Source organism: Schistocerca nitens, chromosome 4 (genome assembly GCF_023898315.1).
Source record: "Schistocerca nitens isolate TAMUIC-IGC-003100 chromosome 4, iqSchNite1.1, whole genome shotgun sequence".
NCBI lineage: Eukaryota > Metazoa > Arthropoda > Insecta > Orthoptera > Acrididae > Schistocerca > Schistocerca nitens.
In genome coordinates, this window is record NC_064617.1 from 743,795,086 (window position 1) to 743,820,604 (window position 25,519).

Genomic DNA, 25,519 nt, shown 5'->3' on the forward strand with positions numbered 1-25,519 from the left:
AAGAAATGGCTCGGGTCACAGCGGTTTGATGACGACGAAGAGCTCAAAGATGCGGTCACAGGCTGGCTCCAGGCACAAGCGGGTGATTTTTATGCAGAAGGAATTTCAAAGCTTGTGAAGAGATGTGATAAGTGCCTCAATCACTATGGAGACTATGTAGAAAAATAGTGCAAAGATGTAGTTGTAAGATGTATATATTAAAATATTTTTATTTAACTTGGTGTATTTTTTTTTAAATCAACCGGAGGTTACTTTCTGAACGGCCCTCGTATTATACTGCCACTAAAGTCTTTGGCCACTTACCAAATAGTATCTAAAGTCTGACTGTTAACCATCAAGTATTTAAGAAGAAATTAAAAGAATTTCTGAGTGACAACTTCTTCTACTCCATAGAGGAACTTTTAGATATAAATTAAGAAAAAAAGAAAAAACCAAACAAAAAATTATTAAAAAAATTTAACAAGAAAATACAAAAGTTGTTATATTAACTTAATTATGTTGTTAAATTAACTTAATTATGTTATGTATTGGAAAACTTGACTCGTTCCACATCATTACGAAATATCGTATTCATGATACATGGAACTAGTATTAATCTAATCTAATCTTATCTCACTGAACAATTTATTGTTATGAGCTGCAACAGTCTAGTGTAATTATTCAACAGCTTTCTAATTGCAAAACAGGAAGAAGAAGGAAGACAACTGTTACATGACCAATAAAATTCAGAACATGGAGGTCAGTTACAAAAATCAAAATAAAGCATTAATGAAATTAGAAATGACATACCACAACACTAAAAACTTCTCTGCTATTTGTCACCTAAGTAGTCAAGAGTCAAAATGTATGAAGTTCTACAAATAACTCCTATGGCAGTACTGAACACACAATATACTGCTAACGCTCAGTTACAGGTTTGAAATTACTTTTCAACACATTATCTTATAGGCCATAAATCAACATTATACAGGGTGTTACAAAAAGGCACGGCCAAACTTTCAGGAAACATTCCTCACACACAAAGAAAGAAAATATGTTATGTGGACATGTGTCCGGAAACGCTTACTTTTCATGTTAGAGCTCATTTTATTGCTTCTCTTCAAATCACATTAATCATGGAATGGAAACAGATGGTTCAGATGGCTCTGAGCACTATGGGACTCAACTGCTGAGGTCATTAGTCCCCTAGAACTTAGAACTAGTTAAACCTAACTAACCTAAGGACATCACAAACATCCATGCCCGAGGCAGGATTCGAACCTGCGACCGTAGCGGTCTTGCGGTTCCAGACTGCAGCGCCTTTAACCGCACGGCCACGTCGGCCGGTTGGGAATGGAAAACACACAGCAACAGAACGTACCAGCGTGACTTCAAACACTTTGTTACAGGAAATGTTCAAAATGTCCTCCGTTAGTGAAGATACATGCATCCACCCTCCGTCACATGGAATCCCTGATGCAGCCCTGGAGAATGGCGTATTGTATCACAGCTGTCCACAAAACGAGCACGAAGAGTCACTACATTTGGTACCCGGGTTGCGCAGACAAGAGCTTTCAAATGCCCCCATAAATGAAAGTCAAGAGGGTTGAGGTCAGGAGAGCGTGGAGGCCATGGAATTGGTCCGCCTCTACCAATCCATCGGTCACCGAATCTGTTGTTGAGAAGCGTACGAACACTTCGACTGAAATGAGCAGGAGCTCCATCGTGCATGAACCACATGTTGTGTCGTACTTGTAAAGGCACATGTTCTAGCAGCACAGGTAGAATATCCCATATGAAATCATGATAACGTGCTCCACTGAGCGTAGGTGGAAGAACATACTGATGAAATTAAAATGAGCTCTAACATGGAAATTAAGCGTTTCTGGACACATGTCCACATAACATCTTTTCTTTATTTGTGTGTGAGGAATGTTTCCTGAAAGTTTGGCCGTACCTTTTTGTAACACCCTATATAGGTGCATAAAATGTGGGAGCGTAACTATTCATTATTTATTTCAGCAGCAAATGTAAATCTTACAATGAAATGAATGGCATGTTGGTTATTACATTTCTTATTTTCATGTATGTAAACATTAATCCAACAGTGATGATAATATGTACATATTTTACATACTTTGCAATTTCTTCAACAGGCTGAATGATCCCAGTCTCATTGTTAGCCAACATGACAGTAATAAGACAGGTGTTTGGCTGGATAGCAGCAACAACATCCCTGGCAGATACCATGCCTCCATTTTTGGCACTCACCTCAGTAAGATCTGAAATTAAATAATATTATTGTCTCCCTAATTACTTGTTGTGAATTACTGTCAGTGTGCATTAAACTCTAAATTAGAAACTAGTCTGTCTCTATATTTCAAACATTTGTTTAGCTGTCACAAATATAATCAAGGCGACTGGAATTTATTTGGTATGGAATGAACAAGGGAAGATTAAAAGGTGTGAAAAAGTACTTGTTAGCAATAACATGCCACTGTTTGCAAGATTGTTCATTTCAATATTACAGGCAATATAATGCCTTGGGTTATATTTAATATATTTTGGATAAATGGCAACATTGGCCATAAATATTGAAATCCTTTACTTTACAGATCGATTTCAGTCACTGTGTGACCATCCTCAATGCGAATTATTTGCACCTTGTAGGCCAATATATCAATAGTAAAACATTTTCTATGAGGTGTAGCATGTATTGTGATGATTACTTCCAACAGATATCTTCACTTTTACAACATACAATAATTTTTAAATTTACAGAAGAGTCTATCTTCTAACCTTAGCAGTTGCCAATCCAACACTGGAAGAAAACCTGTACATTTTTGTCAAAAAAAATATATAGCCTGTGTCTGTCTCAGTGTTTATTAGAGCACCATGTAAAAATTATAAGAGGTACTTGCAATTAGTAACTCATGTTTAAAGAATAACTTTAACATAATACTAGGTCTACTTCAGTCCATACTCACACTTGTCATTTACTTTACAACACTATTTTCAGTGAAGTTAGTGTCACATTCCTCATGAAAATTATTGAAGCTTAAACCAATTCCTGTTTAGATCAATCACCATTTCTCATCACAAGTGCACAATTGTTAATGTTAAACACTTGAGCCACTTGAATCTGAAACTACTTCCATAACTTCAGCTTATGTTGCCTTCCCCAGAATTCATTAACTAGTGCACTCCTTTTTAAATGCAACTTCTTATTTTCTGTCAACATTAATTACACTTTTGAGAACCACAATATTCAACATAACTGTTTCAAGATCTTTCTCTACCTCCTCTTGTTCTGTCATGCTTCCACAGCTGACTCTCAGCTCTTAGCCCCTCTCTCCTTGAAAATGCACACACACTCAGCTTGAAAAACTAAATGTCTATCTTCTAAAGTTCTTGGACATCTAGTCAATGTGGTACCCTTACGGTCTACAAACTAACTTATACTCTTGGAAAGAGAGATGGTAGTAAACCTCTGACAAATACAAAGAATGTAAAAAAATATCATTATTAATTTAAAATACTGGGTGACAGTCTAGTCATGTCAGCATTCATAAAGTAGGTAGGATATTTGGATAGGCTGGTAAATGTTGAAGAAAATGTACTGTTCTCAAAGGACTTCCTGTTGGTGTTCATAATTGATATATATTCTTCAAAATTATTTGACAAAAAACAGGCAGCAACTGTCTTGCTGTATTTGTTAATGGTTTTGATGTTCTAAATCAAGTAGCACTAAAAGTGTTATGGTGGCTGCTGGGAGATTTACACTTTCTTTGGCTTGTGAGTTTTTAGCAAAATTGGAGATAGTCTACAGGAGTGCTTAGGCATGAGTGTAACAATCAGAAGTGGATTTTGGACTCACGGTGTACCACAACCCCCCATGAACCATGGACCTTGCCGTTGGTGGGGAGGCTCGCATGCCTCAGCGATACAGACAGCCGTACCATAGGTGCCACCACAACGGAGGGGTATCTGTTGAGAGGCCAGACAAACGTGTGGTTCCTGAAGCAGCCTTTTCAGTAGTTGCAGTGGAAACAGTCTGGATGATGGACTGGTTTACCTTGTAACACTAACGAAAACGACCTTGCTGTGCTGGTACTGCGAACAGCTGAAAGCAAGGGGAAACTACAGCCGTCACTTTTCTCAAGGGCATGCAGCTTTACTGTAAGGTTAAATGATGATGGCGTCCTCTTTGGTAAAATATTCCGAAGGTAAAATAGTCTCCCATTCAGATCTCCGGGTGGGGACTACTCAGGAGGATGTTGTTAACAGGAGAAAGAAAACTCGCGTTCTACGGATTGGAGTGTGGAATGTCAGGTTCCTTAATTGGGCAGGTACGTTACAAAATTTAAAAAGGGAAATGGATACGTTAAAGTTAGATATAGTGGGAATTAGTGAAGTTCAGTGGCAGGAGGAACAAGACATCTGGTCAAGTGACTAGAGGGTTATAAATACAAAATCAAATAGGAATCATGCAGGAGTGGGTTTAATAATGAATAAAAAATAGGAATGTGGGTAAGCTATTACAAACAGTATAGTGAATGCATTATTGTGGCCAAGATAGATATGAAGCCCACGTCTACCACACTAGTACAAGTTTATATGTCACCTAGCTCCGCAGATGACGAAGAGATTGATGAGATGTATGATGAGATAAAAGAAATTATTCATATAGTGAAGGGAGATGAAAATTTAATAGTCGTGGGTGACTGGAACTCGATAGTAAGAAAAGGATGAGAAGAAAACGTAGTAGGTGAATATGAAATGGGAGTAAGCAATGAAAGAGGAAGCTGCCTTGTAGAATTTTGCACAGAGCATAACTTAATCATAGCTAACACTTGGCTGAAGAATCATGAAAGAAGGTTGTATACATGGAAGAACCCTGGACATACTAAAATGTATCAGACAGATTATATAATGGTAAGACAGAGATTTAGGAACCAGGTTTTAAATTGTAAGACATTTTCAGGGGCAGATGTGGACTCTGACCACAATCTATTGGTTATGAACTGTAGATTAAAAATGAAGAAACTGCAAAAAGGTGGGAATTTGAGGAGATGGGACCTGGATAAACTGACAGAACCAGAGGTTGGAGAGAGCTTCAGGGAGAGCATTAGGGAATGACTGACAACAATGGGGGAAAGAAATACAGTAGAAGAAGAATTGGTAGCTTTAAGAGACGAAATAATGAAGGTAGCAGAGGATCAAGTAGGTAAAAAGACGAGGGCTCATAGAAATCCTTGGGTAAGAGAAGAAATATTGAATTTAATTGATGAAAGGAGAAAATATAAAACTGAGTAAATGAAGCAAGCAAAAAAGGATTCCAAACATCTCAAAAATAAGATCGACAGGAAGTGCAAAATGGCTAAGCACGGATGGCTAGAGGACAAATGTAAGAATGTAGAGGCACATATCACTAGGGGTACTATAGATACTGCCTACAGGAAAATTAAAGAGACCTTTGGATAAAAGAGAACCACTTGCATGAATATCAAAAGCTCAGACGAAAACCTAGTTCTAAGCAAGGACAGGAAAGCAGAAGGGTGGAAGGAGTATATAGAGGGTCTTTACAAGGGCGATGTCCTTGAGGACAATATTATAGAAATGGAAGAGACTATAGATGTATATGAAGATGAAATAGGAGATATGATACTGCGTGAAGAGCTTGACAGAGCACTGAAAGACCTGAGTCAAAACAAGGCCCCAGGAGGAGACAACATTCCATTAGAACTACTGACAGCCTCGGGAGAGCCAGGCCTAACAAAACTCTACCATCTGGTGAGCAAGATGTATGAGACAGGCGAAATACCCTCAGACTTCAAGAAGAACATAATAATTCAATCCCAAAGAAAGCAGGTGTTGACACAGGTGAAAATTACTGAACTATCAGTTTAATAAGCCATGGCTGCAAAATACTAACACAACTTCTTACAGACAAATGGATAAACTGGTAGAACCCAACCTCGGGGAAGATCAGTTTAGATTCCATAGACATGTTGGAACACGTGAGCCAATACTGACGCTATGACTTATCTTAGAAAATAGATTAAGGAAAGGCAAAACTACATTTCTAGCATTTGTAGACTTAGAGAAAGGTTTTGACAATGTTGACTGGAATACTCTCTTTCAAATTCTGAAGGTGGCAGGTGTAAAATACAGGGAGCGAAAGGCTATTTACAATTTGTACAGAAACCTGATGGCAGTTATAATAGTCGAGGGGCATGAAAGGGAAGCAGTGGTTGGGAAGTGAGTGAGTGTGTGTGTGTGTTGGGGTTTATGGGCACTCAACATCGAGGTCATCAGCGCCCTGACACACATGAAAAGGAACGAATGTGGAGAGACCTAATAAAACTGAAAAAAACACACTCAAAGAAAGCAGAAAAAGAGGGAAAATACTACATAAGAATGTAAAACCTAAGGAAAGGGAAAACATAGCAACAAGAATGACACAGGAAATTGTCATTAGCTGGCCACTTACATAAAATATGGGCGAGCTTGTCACACAGGAAACAAGTTAAAATCCCCTCCCTAAAATCTTTGTAAAAACATTGGACAGGGCACAGAACTTTAAAACTTTAACCACATTCGTCCGAGTGTTGCCTAAAAGAGTTGGCAGGTCCGCTGGCAAGTCAGCCGCGGCCCGCTGGTCAGAAAATAAAACGCAATCCAGTAAAACATGGCGCACAGTGACCTGGACGCCGCAAGCACCACACAATGGAGGGTCTTCTCGCCGGAGCAGGAAGCCATGCATCATAGGGCTGTGGCCTATTCGAAGCCGAGTGAGGAGAACCTCGTTCCGTCGATGGGGCTGAAAGGAAGTACACCACACACGCGTTGTGGGCTTGACGAGACGGAGCTTATTGTCAGTCACTTCCATCCACTCGTCCTCCCACCGACACATGACTCGGGAGCTCAACAGCGAGGTGAGTGCGTGCAAGGGGATAGCACACTGAGATACGTGTGGATCAAGACACGCCTCCTTGGCTGCGAGATCTGCCCTTTCATTCCCAGCAATGCCGACATGCCCCGGAACCCAGCAGAAAGCTACAACCTTCCCCAGTCGCTGTAGTCGGAGGAGGGCATCCTGGATGGTCTGGACTACTTTATCTGCCGGATACAAATGGTGCAACGATTGAAGGGCACTGAGTGAATCGGAACAGACAAGAAATTTAGGAGAGGAAGAACGTCTCATCTGCTCCAGCGCCCGCAAGATTGCAGACAATTCTGCATCAAAGACAGTAAAAGTCTGAGGCAGTCGGACCTTGAGGACACGATCCGGAAAAACAACTGAGCAACCAACGGAATCCCCTTGTTTCGACCCATCCGTGGGAAGTGAGTGAGACAGGGCTGTAGCCTATACCTGATATTCAACAAAAGAAAAATTAAGAGTGGGAATTAAAATCCATGGAGAAGAAATAAAAACTCTGAGGTTCGCCGATGACACTGTAATTCTGTCAGAGACAGCAAAGGAACTGGAAGAGCAGCTGAACGGGATGGACAGTGTCTTGAAAGGAGGATTTAAGATGAACATCAATGAAAGCAAAACGAGAATAATGGAATGTAATCGAATTAAATCGGGTGATGCTGTGGGAATTAGATTAGGAAATGAGACCCTTAAAGTAGTAATGAGTTTTGCTATTTGGGGAGCAAAGTAACTGATGATGGTCGAAGTAGAGAAGATATAAAATACAGACTGACAGCGGCAAGGAAAGTGTTTCTGAAGAAGAGAAATTTGTTAATATCGAGTATAGGTTCAAGTGTCAGGAAGTCGTTTCTGAAAGTATTTGTATGGAGTGTAGCCATGTATGGAAGTGAAACGTGGACGATAAATGGTTTGGACAAGAAGAGAATAGAAGCTTTCAAAATATGGTGCTACAGAAGAATGCTGAAGATTAGATCGGTAGATCACATAACTAATGATGAGGTATTGAATAGAATTGGAGAGAATTTGTGGCACAACTTGACTAGAAGAAGGGATCAGTTGGTAGGGTATATTCTGAGGCATCAAGGGATCACCAATTTAGTATTGGAGGGCAGCGTCGAAGGTAAAAATCATTGAGGGAGACCAAGAAATGAATACACTAAACAGTTTCAGAAGGATGTATGTTGCAGTAGGTACGGGGAGATGAAGAACCTTGCACAGGATAGAGTGGCATGGAGAGCTGCATCAAACCAGTTTCTGGACTGGAAAACAACAACAACAACAACAACAACAACAACAATGTGTACCACAAATATATGCTACATTAAAATGGGAAAACCAAGAACCTGCAACAGCAAAAAAGAACAGTGGGCATGTGAGGCCTTATTTTTTGATGTCAGGAAACATGTACAGTCCCAGTTGCAAGTAAGGAACTGCAATACCTCAAACCAATAGTTTTGAGTGTGAAGGCATGCTACTGGCAAAAAATATAGACAAAATTAAAGAGAGAACTGATATGTCAGAACAGAAATCTAACCATTGCAGGGCTCCCTATTGATTCTGAGACAAAAATCGACTGTCAGTAGGTACCAGTGAACTAGAATGCTGTATAGGGAAAAGCATGCGACTACTTTGAATGACAGAAAGTGATCAGGAGAACAGAAATTAATTATTCACAGTGACCATACATGAAAGGCTTCGTGAACAAGTAAACTTTGTGGACCGCCATAGAATTCACTCAGGACATTATAAATCTGTCTCTCATCAGAAAATAGAGGTAATCTTTAGCAAGAAAAGGAAACTTGCAATGTCTGGAGTAATTGTCAGGGAAGAATTCACTTGCACAAGACGAACATTTTCTAGTACTGTCATCTATTAACATGGTTTACAGCATTTGTAGACTGAATCACAGTGAATAAAGCAAGTAGTTTTGAAGATGAGAGAATGAAACCCATCAAGTCTAGAAAGATACACATTCACATGTTTATAGTTTAAGTTTTACTTAATCCCATTTTACTGTGAATCATTATTAATTTCCTTTTTATTTTTATTGTGATTCACATGCATGCCTTGTTCATAATGACTTATTATTTCAACTGTGCCCTCCATGATATACCATTACAACTACATAATTTCAACTTTCCCTACTACTACTACTACTACTACTTCCTTGTTCACATTTAAATGGAAGTGAAAAAGCTGAACTGTTTTATTTCACATTAATTTCTTATTTTGGTTTGCCTGTATTCATAGCAACACACAATTTCAGTGTCACATCCTTTAAATTCTTTAATTAGTTTTAATTAAAGCCTTCACTCTACCATCTATTAATTGCTGTTTATGACAGGCAAATAAAATCTGATGGGTAAGTACGCCTCTAGACTTGTTGATGACTGCTTCTGGACACTGAACATTCTGCTCCTTCTTCAAAGTTATTTCTGCCAGTCTGATATTTGCTAAAGCCATCAGGTTTCTATTAGACAGCCTGAATGAGTGCATCTTTAGTGACATCTGAAGAATACAGTTCATTCTGTGCCTCGCAGGCAGCAGTTGCACAATAAAGCCTGCTAGCAACCACACTAGAACATACTTCAGTGTCAGTAGTCATCCACACAATAATACAATGACAAATGTTTAAAATTGAAAAGCTTCATCACTTGTTTTTCCAACTAATATATAGTCAGAGGCATGGTGCATACTGTGCCCTTCCTCAGACTGTAGTCTCATGTTTTCTGATCCCTTCTTTCCTGATTTATGCAAATGGCATAAAATACTGCCCCACAAATTCAAAGTTAATTCTGTATGCTGACAATACTTCTATTGTGTGCAAGCACGAAGATTATCAATTAGAAATACTGTGCAACCATATTACAAATTACATAATTCAGTATTTCCATGAAAGTCAGCATTGAGGTAACAGCATAACTCTGATTTTAACATCACAGGACAGATTTTTAAATTCAACTATGCATTGGTACTAATGCTGCCATCAAAGAAAACTATATAACATTCCTAGGAATGATAATACTTGAGTAGGATGTATGCATGTGCATTCTCTGGCAAGCAAAGAGACTGAAAATATACTTGCATTAAATATGCTTAGCAAATACTGCAGTGATCCTCAGGTACTATCATGAACTGCTTATTATGCACTGGTGTCATCTAATAAAAATCTGTGTAACAGAAGTATGTGGTGCCACAACTGAAATTAATCTTTCCAAGTTAAAGAAGAATTGGTGCAAAACCAAGAGACTTATGTCAATCTACTCCATAAACCCTGGATATTAATGCAGGACAGATACTTGCCAATGGTTTATTGAGTTCAGTCACATCACTCCACATTGCAAAATTTATAGCCAGACTTAGAAGAATTTTGATCGTCAACCTACACTGCTCACTAGATGAGAATGTTTCTTTTGGACTGAATAAAGGCAATTTTATACAGGCTTCATTATGTATGTAAGTTGAAGGGGGATCACTGCTGTCAGCTGCAGTGGGCCATTAAGCAGGATCGGCGATGGAAAGTGAAAATGTGTACCAGACCGGGATTTGAACGCAGGATCTCCTGCTTACTAGGCAGGTGCGGTAGACTGTGCCATCCAGGACACAGCATTATCACAACTGCACAGACTATCTCAGTATGCCCTCGACTGATCCACACTCCCACCGAGTGCCACAGGTCCAAAAGAATAGACACCGCACATTACTGTAATACATTTTATATGTTTAGTATCCTTTAATATAAACACTCAGTCACTGCAGTTTTTTGTTCAGTTGTTTCTTAAATGACTAATCTAAATAAGAAAACTTGTTGGTTTTTCAGTTAACTGTTTGTAACTGGAGGACACGGATGCGTGCATGCAGGCACGCATGCACGCGTGCAGGCACACATGCATTCGTATATGCCCCTAAATGGCACCAGCGGGACACACAATGACAGTGCCGCATTTCGATAGCTGGATTAGTGTGGGAGGGTGGGCAGCTGATTTGCATGCTAAGAATGCAGGATGGAGGGGTGGCAAGTGCACAAGCTAAGCATATGATGCATAAGTGTTAGAACTGGTGGGCAGTGATGTGTGCTGAAGCGTGGGGACATGAATGGGAGGTGATGACAGGACGAAGGAAGTGGAAACTGTTGGGGTGGAGCGGTTGGGAACAGAGAGTTAGCTGAAATTGATGCCAGGATGATTATGCAAGAGGATGCTGTGTTGCAAGGGTAACTCCCATCTGTGTTGTTCAGATAGACTGGTGCTGGAGTGAAGGGTCCAATTGAAATTGACCTTGTTCTGCTCAGCTGCATACTGTGCCACTGAGTGGTCAACTTTGTTCTTCGCAATAGTTTGGCAGCGGCCAACTGGTTCATTGTCCCACTGACATAAAAATCTGTGTAGTGTTTGCAGCAGAGTTGATTTAACAGCTACTTTCACTGGTGGCCTGGTCTCTGATTGGGTAGGTTAAGCCTGTGACAGGAGTAGGAAGTGTGGAGCATGTGGGCCGGGCAGATCTCACACCTTTATCTTGCACAGGGATATGATCGCTGTGTGGCAAGGCGTTGTGGAGCGGAAGTGGCACAGAGATGGACTAGAATGTTACATAGTTTGGGTGAGTGATGTAACATCACTTTAGCAGGGTTGGGATGGATATTGGGTATGATGTCTCTCATTTCAGGACATGATGAGAGATAAAGCCCTGAGAGAGGATATAGTTTAGCTGTTCCAGTACAGGGTGATACTGGGTGACAAGTGGTAGTGGGGAGTAGTTCCTTTGTAGCTGATTCTTGGCAGTGGGAGAGTTGAAAGTGTGTGAGGATATACAGGAAATATGTTTATGGACAAGTTTTGGGTGGGGAGGAGGCGTAATGCCTGTCTGCGATAGCCTTCAAGGGACTTCCAGCAAACTGGGCAAGGGATTTACCATCACTGCAGGTACGTCCTCCACTCCCAATCCCAGCCCCTTGCCACAGGAACTGTGTCCCTGTGGAAGATCAAGGAGAAAGACATCCCCAATCCAAACCACCCAACACTACTTATTCATGTCCTGTCACAGGCTTACCTTAATCCATAAGAGGCTGGGCCACCTGTGAAAACAGCCATTTGATATACCAACTCTGTAGCACACACTACACAGCTTTTTATGCTGGTATAACTACCAGCAAGCTGTCCACCAGGATGAATGGCCATACCCAAACTTTTGCCAAGAACAAAATTGACCACCCAAAGGCACAACATGCACCTGAGCATAATATACTCTATTTCAAAGGCTGCTTCACAACCCAGACCATCTGGATCCTTCCCTCCACCATCAGCTTCTCTGAATAAGCCAGATGGGAGTAATCCTTACAACACATCCTGCACTCCCATAATTGTCCTAGTGTCAATCTCATTTAACCCTCTGTCCCCACACCTTCCATTTAATGGTTTCCTCTCCCTCGACACTGTCACCACCTCCCAATTGACATCACCTTGTGTGTGAGCTGCTGCCTACCAACTCCAACAACTGTGCATCAAATGTCTAGTCTACACACTTACCATCCTTCCTTCCCACATTCTTAGCTGGCAAACTGGCTGTCTCCTTCAGAGCTGCTGGCCACCCATCCCCAACATCTCTCCTTGCTATCCCACCTCTCCCCCCTCTACATGACCCACCCTAGTCCACCTACTGAAAAGCAGCACTAGCAGTGTGTGTGTGTGTGGGGGGGGGGGGGGGCGACTGATGGACAGAGAGAGAGAGAGAGAGAGAGAGAGAGAGAGAGAGAGAGAACACGTGTGTGTGCATATTTTTGTATTCTATCTTGAAAAAGGATTACTCCAAAAGTAGACAAGTTTGTTTTCTTTCTTTCTTGTGTATGCCCTTTGAAAATTCCATACTTCTGCCTTTAAGTTCATGGTCGTCTATACTTCTGAAGTATATACATTCTATCAGAGGTTTCCTACGAAATTAATCTAAAATAAATCTTAATTGCTAAGGTGAAATGCTGTCTACCTACCTTCTCATATCATTGCTTATCATAAAAAAGTTACATCTTTATATTTACTTGTTATGAAATAATGAATGCAGAAAAATGATCCTTTTGTCAGCTGATGTTGAATAAAGTAGCAGTAGTTGTTTATTATTATTCATTGATGTGGGTTACTTGAAGAGTTGAGAAAAACCTGGGTATTTTTTAAAAAATACCCAGTGGGTTAATTGTTTTGTTTTTTGGAAGTTTTTCATATTGACAAACAGTTCAATTTTAATTCTTATGATTAATTTATACAAAACTCGAACCCACTCTTACAACTACTTTATTAGTGGAAAAAGCTGGTAAATTAAACAGTCAAAAGTGGTAAACTAAATTTTCCTATGTTGGCAGCCAGAGCCTTGCACAATGATCACAGTCCCTTGTTTAAGCACACAGTTGTAAAGATGATGTAGTTGTGAAAATTCATGCATTCATCCAGCATTGGATCCATATTATGCAGGTGAGTTTAGTTATGCATATTTCTTGTGTTTCTGTTTTTCCATAAAAACAAGCTACATATCAGTTAATTATAACAGAAAATAACCTCCTTTATAGTACAATTAACAACAGTAAAATTATTTTCTTACAGATCAATTTTCAACATCATGTCATTTAATGCTGTCTGATGAAGTTGCAGATAAGGTTGCACAAATATAAAAAAATCAGTTAATTAGCATAATAGCATTGTATTACTACAAAATGGGTGGTCTGATAAAAAGAATGACCCAATTATAGCAATCAGTATCCATACAAGCCAAAAAGCACTTCTATTAAATGTAACTGATTGTGGAACCAACCAAAGGGCTTCTAATTATTTTGCAGAGTCTTTGAGAAAAATCAATTAAAATGCATGAAGCTAAATTTCAGAAAAAAGTATTTGCTGTTGGCAGTGATAGTGAAAATAAAATGATATAAATGTGATGGCTTTCAAAAGAATACCTGCCTCACTTGTTAACATACGGTTGTTTGGCTCATTTCATTAATCTACTCAAGGAAGAAATGACACCTATTAGTGTAATAAAGCATATTGGTGAAGTCCATAATTACTTTCAGAACCACCAACAACACGTGACTGGCTAAGGGAAGCAGTGCTGTTATGCCACAACTCCCAAATCCTACTACATGGATTTCCCAGCATGATTGCCTATGCAACTATTCTAAGTATGTGAAAACTGTAACAGAGCACTCTGAAAAAGTCCCTGCTAACACTGGCAAAATCTTGGATAATGTTATGATTTATAAAGATGCAATTCATCTTCTCCAATAACTATCAGAGGTTTCTAGAGTCTTGGACCTCCTTCAAGCACAGAGGACAAATATTCAACAGGCTGTGAAACTATGATTTGTCTTTTAGGAAGTCCTGATATGGAACCCTATAAGAACATAACCAAAAAGCAGTGTATTTCAAGTGTTATGTCTCTTTAGGATTGTGGATTCTGGTTATTTTCCTGCCATTATGTTTCCTGATGCAATTGTAACACAGTTCTATCCAAACAAATGGTGGAAGATAATGGAGCTAAAAACAGCAAAAAAAGCAAACTTACCAAAAGGGTTTATTACTTTTGTGAAAAGCCTTCCCTTTTGTCCTGATAGCACTGCACCCATTGAGTGAATTTCCTCCATCTATGGGCTTGTTTGGTCAAATAAAGAAATAATTTAGGAGAGAAAAGATCTGAGAAATTAGTGAAGATATATAAATTTATGTATATTTCCAAACAGGACTAAACTGTGCCTTACAGTAAGTAGGATTCTAAATCAAGTTAAAGTGTTTTTTTTTTTTTTTTTGTGTAAATGTTATTTAACTGTGTTTCTTACACTGCAATAAAAGTTTGAACACAATCCTACTAAAATAAATTCTTGTGACAGTAAATAGTTGCCTTCGATAAATATGACGACACTTTTTAATTTGAGAAAGCTTACCAATGTATCGTTTTGTATTTTAATTAAATCTTCATTATTAAATATAGTTGAGTTTTATTTTTTTTAAAGTGGAACACTATGGTAGGTATTTTTCACCAGATTAACCCATTAGTGCCACGCGTTGCCATATGGCAATGTTCGTAACACTTTTTTAAAATCGTTGATTCCACGACATCAACGAAGGGAGAGTGTTGGCAGCACTGGATTCCGTTCCGTTAGTATGGTTGTGCTTTAAATACTCAAATATATATTCTTTGGAGGTTACTGCTTGCTTGAGGTATTGAATAGAATAGGGGAGAAGAGGAATTTGTTGCACAACTTGACAAGAAGAAGGGACCGATTGGTAGGGTATGTTCTGCGGCATCAAGAGATCACAAATTTAGCATTGGAGGGCAGCGTGGAGGGTAAAAATCGTATAGGGAGACCAAGAGATGAATACATTAAGCAGATTCAGAAGAATGTAGGTTGCAATAAGTACTGGGAGATGAAGAATCTTGCACAGGATAGAGTAGCATGGATAGCTGCATCAAACCAGTCTCAGGACTGAAGACCACAACAACAATCAAGGCCATCTATTGCCCACACCAAATTGGCGAAGTAGTATTTCCTACTCATGTTGCAATATGTGTACATTGTTATTCCCTCTGCAGATAACTCGAATAGATGGTTCCACTCGTTATATAAGCATTATACACCTAGATTCAATCTACCGTATACCACTGAGTCACATTCATTAATAGGTGTGATTTTCTTCAAGCAATACGTAGGCCTATAGGAGACATTAAGAAAATAATATCACCAGCAGATAGATCGAGGTCAGAAATATGGTCTCTCTGGCTATAATATTGTGTTTATATCCCCTGTACACATTGCCTGAAGAAAATCATACATAATAATGCATAACAATATACACTAATCTGAAATATGCAAAACATGGTACCTTAAGAACTGTTTTTCAGATATTAAATGGTAGTAGACTGGCAATAACCTTTCAATACTGTTCAAAAATTCACTTGCTAACTTGCTGCTCTTTAAGATCAACTTGATAGTTTGCGAGCATTCAGTTAAGGTAGAGAGAGGCCCTGTTCCTTGCCTGAATCCAGAGTTAAGCCAAATTATGAACAAATGAGGCACTGCACAAAGAAAAATCAACCAAAACTCAACATCTGAAATTTATGGAGTACACAAGAAAACTGCGGGACAGAGATACGCACATGTGCAAAAGACAGTATCAGGTATGCCTATACTATTGCATTCAGAGAGTGAAAAGCTGCAACCCTGTGGAAAACTGTGCATCTTCAACATAGGAATGATAAAGTCTGATGCTGTTCCTCACATCTCCACAGATTGATTTAACATTTTGTCAATGCCAGTCAACTTTCAGTATGAAAAGTCGCTGGTAGAATCTCTTCTGAGACAATATGTAAACACAGAATGAGCATAGAAATGATCAAGAAGTTCCTCTAATTATTATCCCAATTCTTATAGACATTTCAGCTTTTCTCCGGTTAGCAGTACATATCTTATTGAGTACCAACAGCTTAATTCCAGTAAAGTGTCCGATATCAGTGACTTCAAAACCTCAGTTTTGAAAATGGAATAGTTGAATTTCTCAAACACATTGTGGGTCTCGAGTTCAAGTCTCGGTCTGCCACACAGTTTTTATGCACCAGCAAGTTTCGTATCAGTGTACACTCCGTTGCAGAGTGAAAAATTCATTCTGGAAATATCTACCAGGCTGCAGTTAAGGTTGTGAATTGAATGGGTAAAGCATTTGAACTCAAAAGGCAAATGTCCCGAGTTGATAGTCTCAGTCAGGCACACAGATTCAATCTGCCAGGAAGTTCCAATAATCCTGGCATTTATTTAATCACGATGGCCAGCACAAGAAGTTGAAGCAGATTACTCCCAAACACAAATTCAGTTTCTTAAGATCTGTGCTATCTCTCTTGGCATATTACATCTTAATACTGGAGTCAAGAAGACAGATTTTGAACAAACAGGGGAATTAAAACCTACCACTAACAGCAATCATTAAGGCATAGTCATCTAACTACATTTAATGCTCATTAGTTACAAATTTTCCTTAAATTTGGACGACACAAAATAACAAATTGCATTCTTTTCAATTATTTCAAAGTTTACATTCTCTTTTCACTTGCATAACGAATGCAATCTGACATAATCTCAACCTCTATTTTAGCAGCACTTAAATATGGGAAACAGTGCATGTTGCTGAAAACTACCTAGTAATACAGAGTGTACATAAAGTCCGAGAACACTTTCAATTATTTATTGCACAAGAACCAAACATTGTACAGATGTCATACATATTTCATTTTGAAGAGAAACTCTGAAAGCGTGTTTTACAAACCATGAGTGACCTGGCAGACATCAATACAGTAATCGAATTCTTGCCATACCCGTCCCAGCATGGCTTCGTCGACTGTCGCAGTCGCTTCCTGTATTCTCTCCCGGAGCTCTGCTACATCACGTAGTAGAGGCACTACATACCCCACATCCTTAATGTGTCCCCACAGAAAAAAGTCACATGGAGTGAAATCTGGTGATCAGGGAGGCTATTTCAAAAAACAGCTCGCTCCGCACCTGAACTTGCCATGTTTGCGACTAGCGCTGACTATCAGAAAATTACCAAACCATGCTGTGGCAGTACACACACACACACACACACACACACACACACACACACACACACACACTTTTTTCCTTGGGCACTAATGCAAGCTCCATGGTATGAAACATTACATTTTCGGTAGGGAATCCAGTCACCCATTGCTAATGATTCCGCACTATACTTACTCAAGAAACAAAATACACAGTTATTCTCATTGTTTGATGGCAATTTGAAGCTTTCAATACTTCTTCCATTATTACTCATAGATCTACATTTCTCTTTATTGTTCTTGTTGCATTTGTTTATTTCTTCCTTTGGTTCTTATTGAAAAATATCTCTCTAACTGTGGAGGTTATCCAGTTTTCATCTGAACTGAGTTGAATTGATGTCTGTTTCTTCCTTTTCTGAGACAATACTTTTTTCTCTGGACTTGGCAAAATGTCCTTGACAGCATCATGTTGAGAAACGGCACAGGATGCTGGTGTAAGGATTTGCCATGCTCTTCAGTTAAATCTTTCAAAGATATGCACTCTTCGCTCAGAACTCTGGTACTGGTTTGACTGGTGAGGATTGAAGGAGCAGGAGCCTCCAATAATGCTGAAGGTGCAAATTTCTCCTTGGACAAAATATCTTTGCAGAAGGGCATTTTCCTGTGCACTGGAACTCCTTGACTGCACATCCAACAGATACAATTTTTCTCCAGGCATTACAAAAATAGTACAGACTCAGGTATTTTAATGCTTTCATTGGGGTTACAATGAATATACTCAGTTGCATTTCTGTGACATTCAGACTTCAGAGACTTGATGAAAGTTCTGTCTAATGGATGTAGTACATGTGTACTGTGCGGAGGAAATTCCAAAAGTTATATCCCATTTTCCTTACAGTAATCTACAGCATCCAAGTTGGTATGGTTGCCAATAATAAGAAGTGTAATACTACCCATTTTTTCGTATTTCTCGAATGTCGAAGCCAGATCATTGACAGTTCTTCATTAATGTACTCATCTCTGTAATGGATCCAGGAGATAAGCCATCTTGAAATTGAAGGTGTTTTCTTACTCCTTCAAAAATTATCATTGGTGGTAAATACATACCAGATACTGCAGAAACAATCACATTTTGACTGTTTTCCACATCTGTTAGTGAAACAACTTCTCGCTTACCTTTACGACTAACTTTTTACGGGGTCTGTTGTTAAGAGGAAAGCTGGACTCATGCCTGCTATAAATACACTCTGGTTTATCATATAAATCATTTCCTTTAACAGTTCTTCCACATTCTGGAAATGTGATCTTACTTCTGCTGTATTTAAGCCTTCAACTGTGGCTCATAAAAGACCCTTGGGTTTTCGCAGGCTAAGGTTAGTGTATGTCTTAATAAATGCTCTAAATCAAGCTATTCCAGCAACCTTGCTCTCTAAGTTTTATGGATGTTTCAAATTATTTTTCTCAGCCAAATGAAATGCAGCTCTTCTTAACTGAGGTGGTAATATACCCAGTCCTCAGTGTTCTAGAAATAAAGCTCTCCAGACCAAAGCACCTTCCATTTCTGAATTTAATAACGTTGGATGACCAATTCTGTTTTATGTAGTTGTAGGTAATCCAGCTTGCATTTTCTTTTTAATTAGTACTTTACCATGCAGAGCACTGAAAGGAATGCTGTATAATTCTGATGCAGCTCAAAGGCTCAAATGTCCATCCATTACACTACATTGCCTCATGTAATGCAGCTGGACTCCATTGTACATTTTCTTTTGTGGTCATTTTTGGGGCATCTTTGAGAAAAAAAATGTGTGTTTGCTTTAAAAACTTGTGAGAGAAAATATGTTTAAATATACAGAACTTATTTGTAGTATCTGTGTATAATGTGTCTAAAGTAACCATTCGTGACTGACTAAAGAATTGCATTGATTGAAATTGTAGTAGGGTATCAGATTTGTATCTTTTTTTCTGATTGAAAATTTACTACTGATGAGAATGGAATCATGAGTAAACAGTACTGAACTGTGCCAAGAGATGGCAGCACATGTCTCACAGTCCCTTTCCATAGATGCCTCAGAACACATGGGAATGGAAAACAGGAGTCCAACTCCACTAATATAGAATTTAGAAGGACACAGAAACTAATCAGTTTATAAGAGAGCAGAAAACTAACTAACTTCATTTACCTCGTAACAAGAAAAAAATTTATATCTCTGGAACACAAACTGGTGTATTCAGGGAAAAGACAAGGGGAACTGCAGAAACCTTCTGCACTGCAACGCCACATGAAGGCAAGTACTATCAACACTATGAAACTGAAAAATGACACAAAACCATATGTTGATCAGAATTGCACCCATTTTGAATGAAATTGTACCACCTTACCCTAGTACTTGTTATGTGGGCATTCTTAGGGCACAAAGCAGTAGGATGTGAACTGTAATGACTTGTAACAACTTCTACCATTGTAAAGCAAGGGAGTCCAGCACTCAAGAAAGTAAATTCCATAATGTTTGTAAACACAACTTGAAAGCTAACACCGTATTTTCTTTTTTTCCTCAATGTACATTGTTTCATTAAGATTATATCACGGGAGATCTATAACTACAATAATGCAAATGAGGGTGTGCATTGTCATTGTGAAAATAGAACATTTGAAAGGACCAATAAAAAAAAAATGTTGTAAACAGCATGGAATCTTTAATTCTGGGAACATAAAAGCAGGGTATACTGTATTAATTTTTCTTGTGATACCGCAACTGTAAAGATGGAGAAAATGGCCTTAAAACTCAATACTGGAATGGCAGTAGCACAGGAAGAATTGTAACTGGTTGGTTGTTTGGGGGAAGAGACCAAACAGCGAGGTTATCGGTCTCATAGGGTTAGGGAAGGATGGGGAAGGAAGTCGGCCGTGCCCTTTCAAAGGAACCATCCCGGCATTTGCCTGGAGCGATTTAGGGAAATCACGGAAAACCTAAATCAGGATGGCCGGACGCGGGATTGAACCGTCGTCCTTCCGAATGCGAGTCCAGTGCGAGAAGAATTGTAACTGTTGAGAGTTGCATGTAATAGCAGTATGATTAAGAATAGGATAGATGACTTGTCTGTCACCAAACCTGATAAACTAGGCTACAAAAAATTAAGAAATTCTGCAATGTTGCTAGCTTTAGTCCAAGCATTTCCTTCAGCTTCACTGGTCTGGAAGCTGGACAAAAGCAAGCAGACTACTCAAGGAGTTTAAATATGAACATTTATGGCTAGGTTTTATTGTGCTTATTATTAATATTGACTGAAACAAGGTTAATCTAGAGGACACACAATACATTAGGAGGGGCAAGAGTAAAGTACTTGTTTCAGTCTTCACCTAAAATGTTAAAAACGCTAAGAATTTCACTGACAGCTGACAAAATTGTTGTTTTATTGCATGCAGCCCGTTTTGTGGCCTGTACCCGCATCGTCAGGTACAACACATACAGTAAAGAGTAAGACACAATGCCTCAACAATGCACATCATTAAAATTAATGAGGGTAATATCTAAAATATACTCAACCATGTTAAAAGATCATGTGTGTACCCATTACAGACTAGTCAAGATATATTATTCAGTGGATACTGTCTACATTACATTGGCAAACATAGGGTAACAAACATGTGATCCACTTATTTTCTTAAAATAGCTGGCAGGTGTATCATGTAGTCACAGACTCTTGATTTAAGATTTGCTGCATCTAAAAGAATAAAAATATTCCATAATGAGAGGAGGCAAAAGAAATTTTTAAAGAGCAAAAGTGTTCATAAAAAAGTCACTACTAATGTGATTAGTCAGGGCACAATGCAAATTACTGTGTGGAATGGTATAAGATGGCACTTACTTAACGGTGTGACAGCAGAGCAATCGGTGTTTTGGCAAGAGCGGAAGAGGCCTGGATATGTGACTAACACAGCCTAATAGACTAGCAGAATGGAAACTACCTTGTGGATGGTGTGATGTCATGAACATATGTCTAAGAGCACTGGGTCACTCCTTTTACAGGTTTGTTTAATACTGAATTTTACTACGAACTAATACTTAATCATATAAAAATCAAAATTAGACAGAATGCTATGGTGTTTTATTTCTAATTCTTTATTCAATGTGAAGTGCACATTTTCTTTTTTATATCTAAAAATTTCTACTTCCTCCAATATACTCAAAACACAGCCTTTTCTCATTTATGGAGTATTTTTAAATTTTCTGAAAGGCTTGTGACGCTAGCTTGAAAAAGAAGCGACTCAGTGCTCTTGCTCCTGAGTACACTTCATCACACTATCCACAAGATAGTTTCAGTTCCGTGAGCCCATTAGTCCATTTTACTCGCTTGTGTGGGTTGCTGCTACTCTTAACGAATGTCTGGGTTGCCCTGCCATCACACCAGTAAGGAACTGCCACCTTACACCATTCCACTCAGTAATCTGCATTGTGGCATGATTAATCATGTTAGTAGTGACTATTTTATGACCAATAAACTTTTTCAAAAAAATTTCTCTAGCATTCTTTCACTAGCAAATATTTTTCCTTCTTTTTACATGCAGGCAAATCTTAAAACAAGGGGCTATAACTACATGATCCACCCTACAGCTATTTTAAAGACATTAATGGGCCATGTCTGTCACACTTTATTCGCCAATGTACTGTAGACAATGTTCACTGAATAATATATCTTGACTAGGAGCAGTAGGTACACCTACAATCTTTTAATGTTGTGAGTGTATTTTAGATATTACCTTTATTAATTTTAGCAATCCACACAGCCGAGACATCGTATCTTACTCTTTACTATGTATGTTGCACCTGCAAAGCCGATTCTGTGTCAATAAAACAACAATTTCACCAGCTGTCAAAAGAATCCATCTTAACATCATGCCCTTTAACAACTGTGGATGCCCAGAATATACAATATTTTGTGTAAAAAATACCAAGAAAGTCTTCTGCAACAAAATTTATTTGTATAACTCATTTTCAGTAGTATTATGTGTAACTAGTGCACTACTTATAAAATCCCTGTAATTTTCTCTAACAGAGCTGCTAAACACTTGTGACACTTTCAAGACTCAATGGAGAAACAAAAAATGGCAGTTTGGACATAAAAAAGGCAGCAATCATAATTCGTTTACACTATTCCAACAAAATGGAAGCCTACTAAATGAAAAAAGGTGAGATTCTCATATTGCTAATGTTCTATAATTATCAGATCATGCTTCACCCACTCATATCCAAGTTACTATCAAATTACTGCAGCCATAATATAAAGAAAAGTAAAATGGCTACTTAAACAAATAGTGGAGTATGTGCAGTAAGCAGCTTTGAGGGCTTCGCTTCAGTAACAGACTTAGGAACATATAAAACTCTGGTTCTGACAATATATAGGCCCCCCGCCACACACACACACACACACACACACACACACACACACACACATACACAGGAAACAATAAGAAAGGGTATAATAATATTTAATAGAAACAACTTTGAAGTGAAACTTCCTGGCAGATTAAAACTGTGTGCCGGACCGAGACTCCAACTCGGGACCTTTGCCTTTCGCCAGCAAGCGCTCTACCGACTTTGAAGTAGTTATAGAAGAGATTTCAATACTGATTTCATCTCTATTATATCTGATCAATGCCCCCTAGAGTTGCTGATGTCCAGATTTGATATGATACCCACAGAAACATTCCTAACAAAAGTACATTTCATCAGTGATTGATGATCAATAATTTATTTCTAAATCCAACTGACTTTTACAAAATAAGTATGTACATGACATAACATATGATTTATCTGAAATGATGGTCAAATTGCAGCAAGAAACATCCCCCATCTAAAAAGCAAAAAATATGATTTCACAGATCATAAATGTCCCTGGTACATTTACAAGACGGACAAGGGGAAGAAGTTTACCAAATGATAAACAGAAAATGAGACATTCAATGCTTTCCTAAAAATATTCTTTTGACACTGAGTCCCATTTTCCTTTACAACAGGTCAGGGGCACCGATAGCAGAAACACCATGCACGAGAGAAATGGTGACTAACATCAGGTATTGAAGTACTCATACCAGAAAGAAAGAAAGACCTAAAAAGGAAAACTACAACAATATCAAAAAATTCACCACTGTGTCATGTAAAGGGCAAGAACAATGTGCTACACACATGAAATTCAAAATTCCTAGAACAAAGCAGTCAATTTCGCGTATTATCATGCACAAACCGAATAAATTAATTATGGCAAACGAGCTGCTTGTAACATGAGGATAAATCCAAGATATGAACATGAAGTGTTCAATGTAACAAAAAGCTTGAAACCTAAAATGGCAGCAGTAGTAGATGAGGTGCCTGTTTATATCATAACAATGACAGCTGCACAAATCGCAAGGCCCTTGACGTACGTATCCAACTTCTCATTTAGTGAAGGAGTGTTCAAAAGTGAAGCCATTATTCAAAAACGGCGACAAGCATAAGGAAGAAAACTATCGACCAATATCCCTCCTTCCAACATTTCCCCAAATAACGGAAAAATTAATGAAGCACAGAATCAACAAATATCTAAATGACCATTAGTTACTAAATAGAAATCAGCATGGCTTCCAGGCAGGTAAAAAAACAGAAACAGCACTAATGTGCTACGTTGTTGTTGTGGTCTTCAGTCCTGAGACTGGTTTCATGCAGCTCTCCATGCTACCCTATCCTGTGCAAGCTTCTTCATCTCCCAGTACTTACTGCAACCTACATCCTTCTGAATCTGCTTAGTGTATTCATCTCTTGGTCTCCCTTTACAATTTTTACCCTCCATGCTGCCCTCCAATACTAAATTGGTGATCCCTTGATGCCTCAGAACACGTCCTACCAACCAGTCCCTTCTTCTTGTCAAGTTGTGCCACAAACTCCTCTTCTCCCCAATTCTATTCCATACCTCCTCATTAGTTACGTGATCTACCCATCTAATCTTCAGCATTCTTCTGTAGCACCACATTTCGAAAGCTTCTATTCTCTTCTTGTCCAAACTATTTATTGTCCATGTTTCACTTACATACATGGCAACACTCCATACAAATACTTCCAGAAAAGACTTCCTGACACTTAAATCTATACTCCATGTTAACAAATTTCTCTTCTTCAGAAACGCTTTGCTTGTCATTGCCAGTCTACATTTTATACCTTCTCTACTTCGACCATCTTCAGTTATTTTGCTCTCCAAATAGCGAAACTCCTTTACTACTTTAAGTGTCTCATTTCCTAATCTAATTCCCTCAGCATCACCCGATTTATTTCGACTACAATCCATTATCCTCGTTTTGCTTTTGATAGTTTGAAGGAACTAGAAGAACAATTAAACTGTATGAGTGCGACAAAGAGTAGTTCAGATGACCGAAAATATAGATCAAATTTACAAAAGGAAAAACAAAACAGCAACATAGCTGAATGTTCTGATAACCGAGTTACATCACATGTCCCAGTAAAAGTGAATACTGCACAAACCGAAATGCAGTTAGCAGGGTAAGTAACCAGGAACTAGTGTAATACAGCTATGCCAGAAACTAGAGTTCTTATGTTGACTGACAAAAACAGCAGAAACTTTGCAAGCCTGTTACATGAATTATCACCAGAAATGTTCTCTGTAACATCCTTTGTTATTTAATGAAGTTATTAGAGACATTCATAGCGAATCAAACACCTAGGAAAAGAAGACACACTAATAGTCTGTGCTGGATGAAATGACAGCAGAAACTGGAAGATTACTTGTAATTTCAGAAATGCTGTAGAAGAGTTAATCAGGAATACATTACATGCATGTATGATACTGTGTACAATTCCATACCAGCAAGACAAGGTATAGACAAACTATGTCATATATCAGCTGAACAAGAACATTGTAAAAACCTGTGAACAACACAATCATGTCACAGTACTTGATGTAAACAGATTCCTAAGAAGACAAGATTTCACATGGCAAGCATTGCATATAAACAAAAGAGGAAGAAATAAACTATGCAGATAATTAAAGTATGCAGTAACAACCAAAAAG

At 38.6% G+C, this 25,519-nt stretch overlaps 1 protein-coding gene across 1 annotated transcript in view; it reads right to left on the reverse strand.

The window, feature by feature from the left end:
• LOC126252990 (selenocysteine lyase-like) overlaps window positions 1-25,519 on the reverse strand; it is a 175,790-nt gene that overhangs the window by 89,189 nt on the left and 61,082 nt on the right. Inside the window, exon 4 of the mRNA XM_049954018.1 lies at window positions 2,117-2,261. Within this exon, the coding sequence (XP_049809975.1) occupies window positions 2,117-2,261 (145 nt within the window). The remainder of the gene's footprint in view (window positions 1-2,116; window positions 2,262-25,519) is intronic.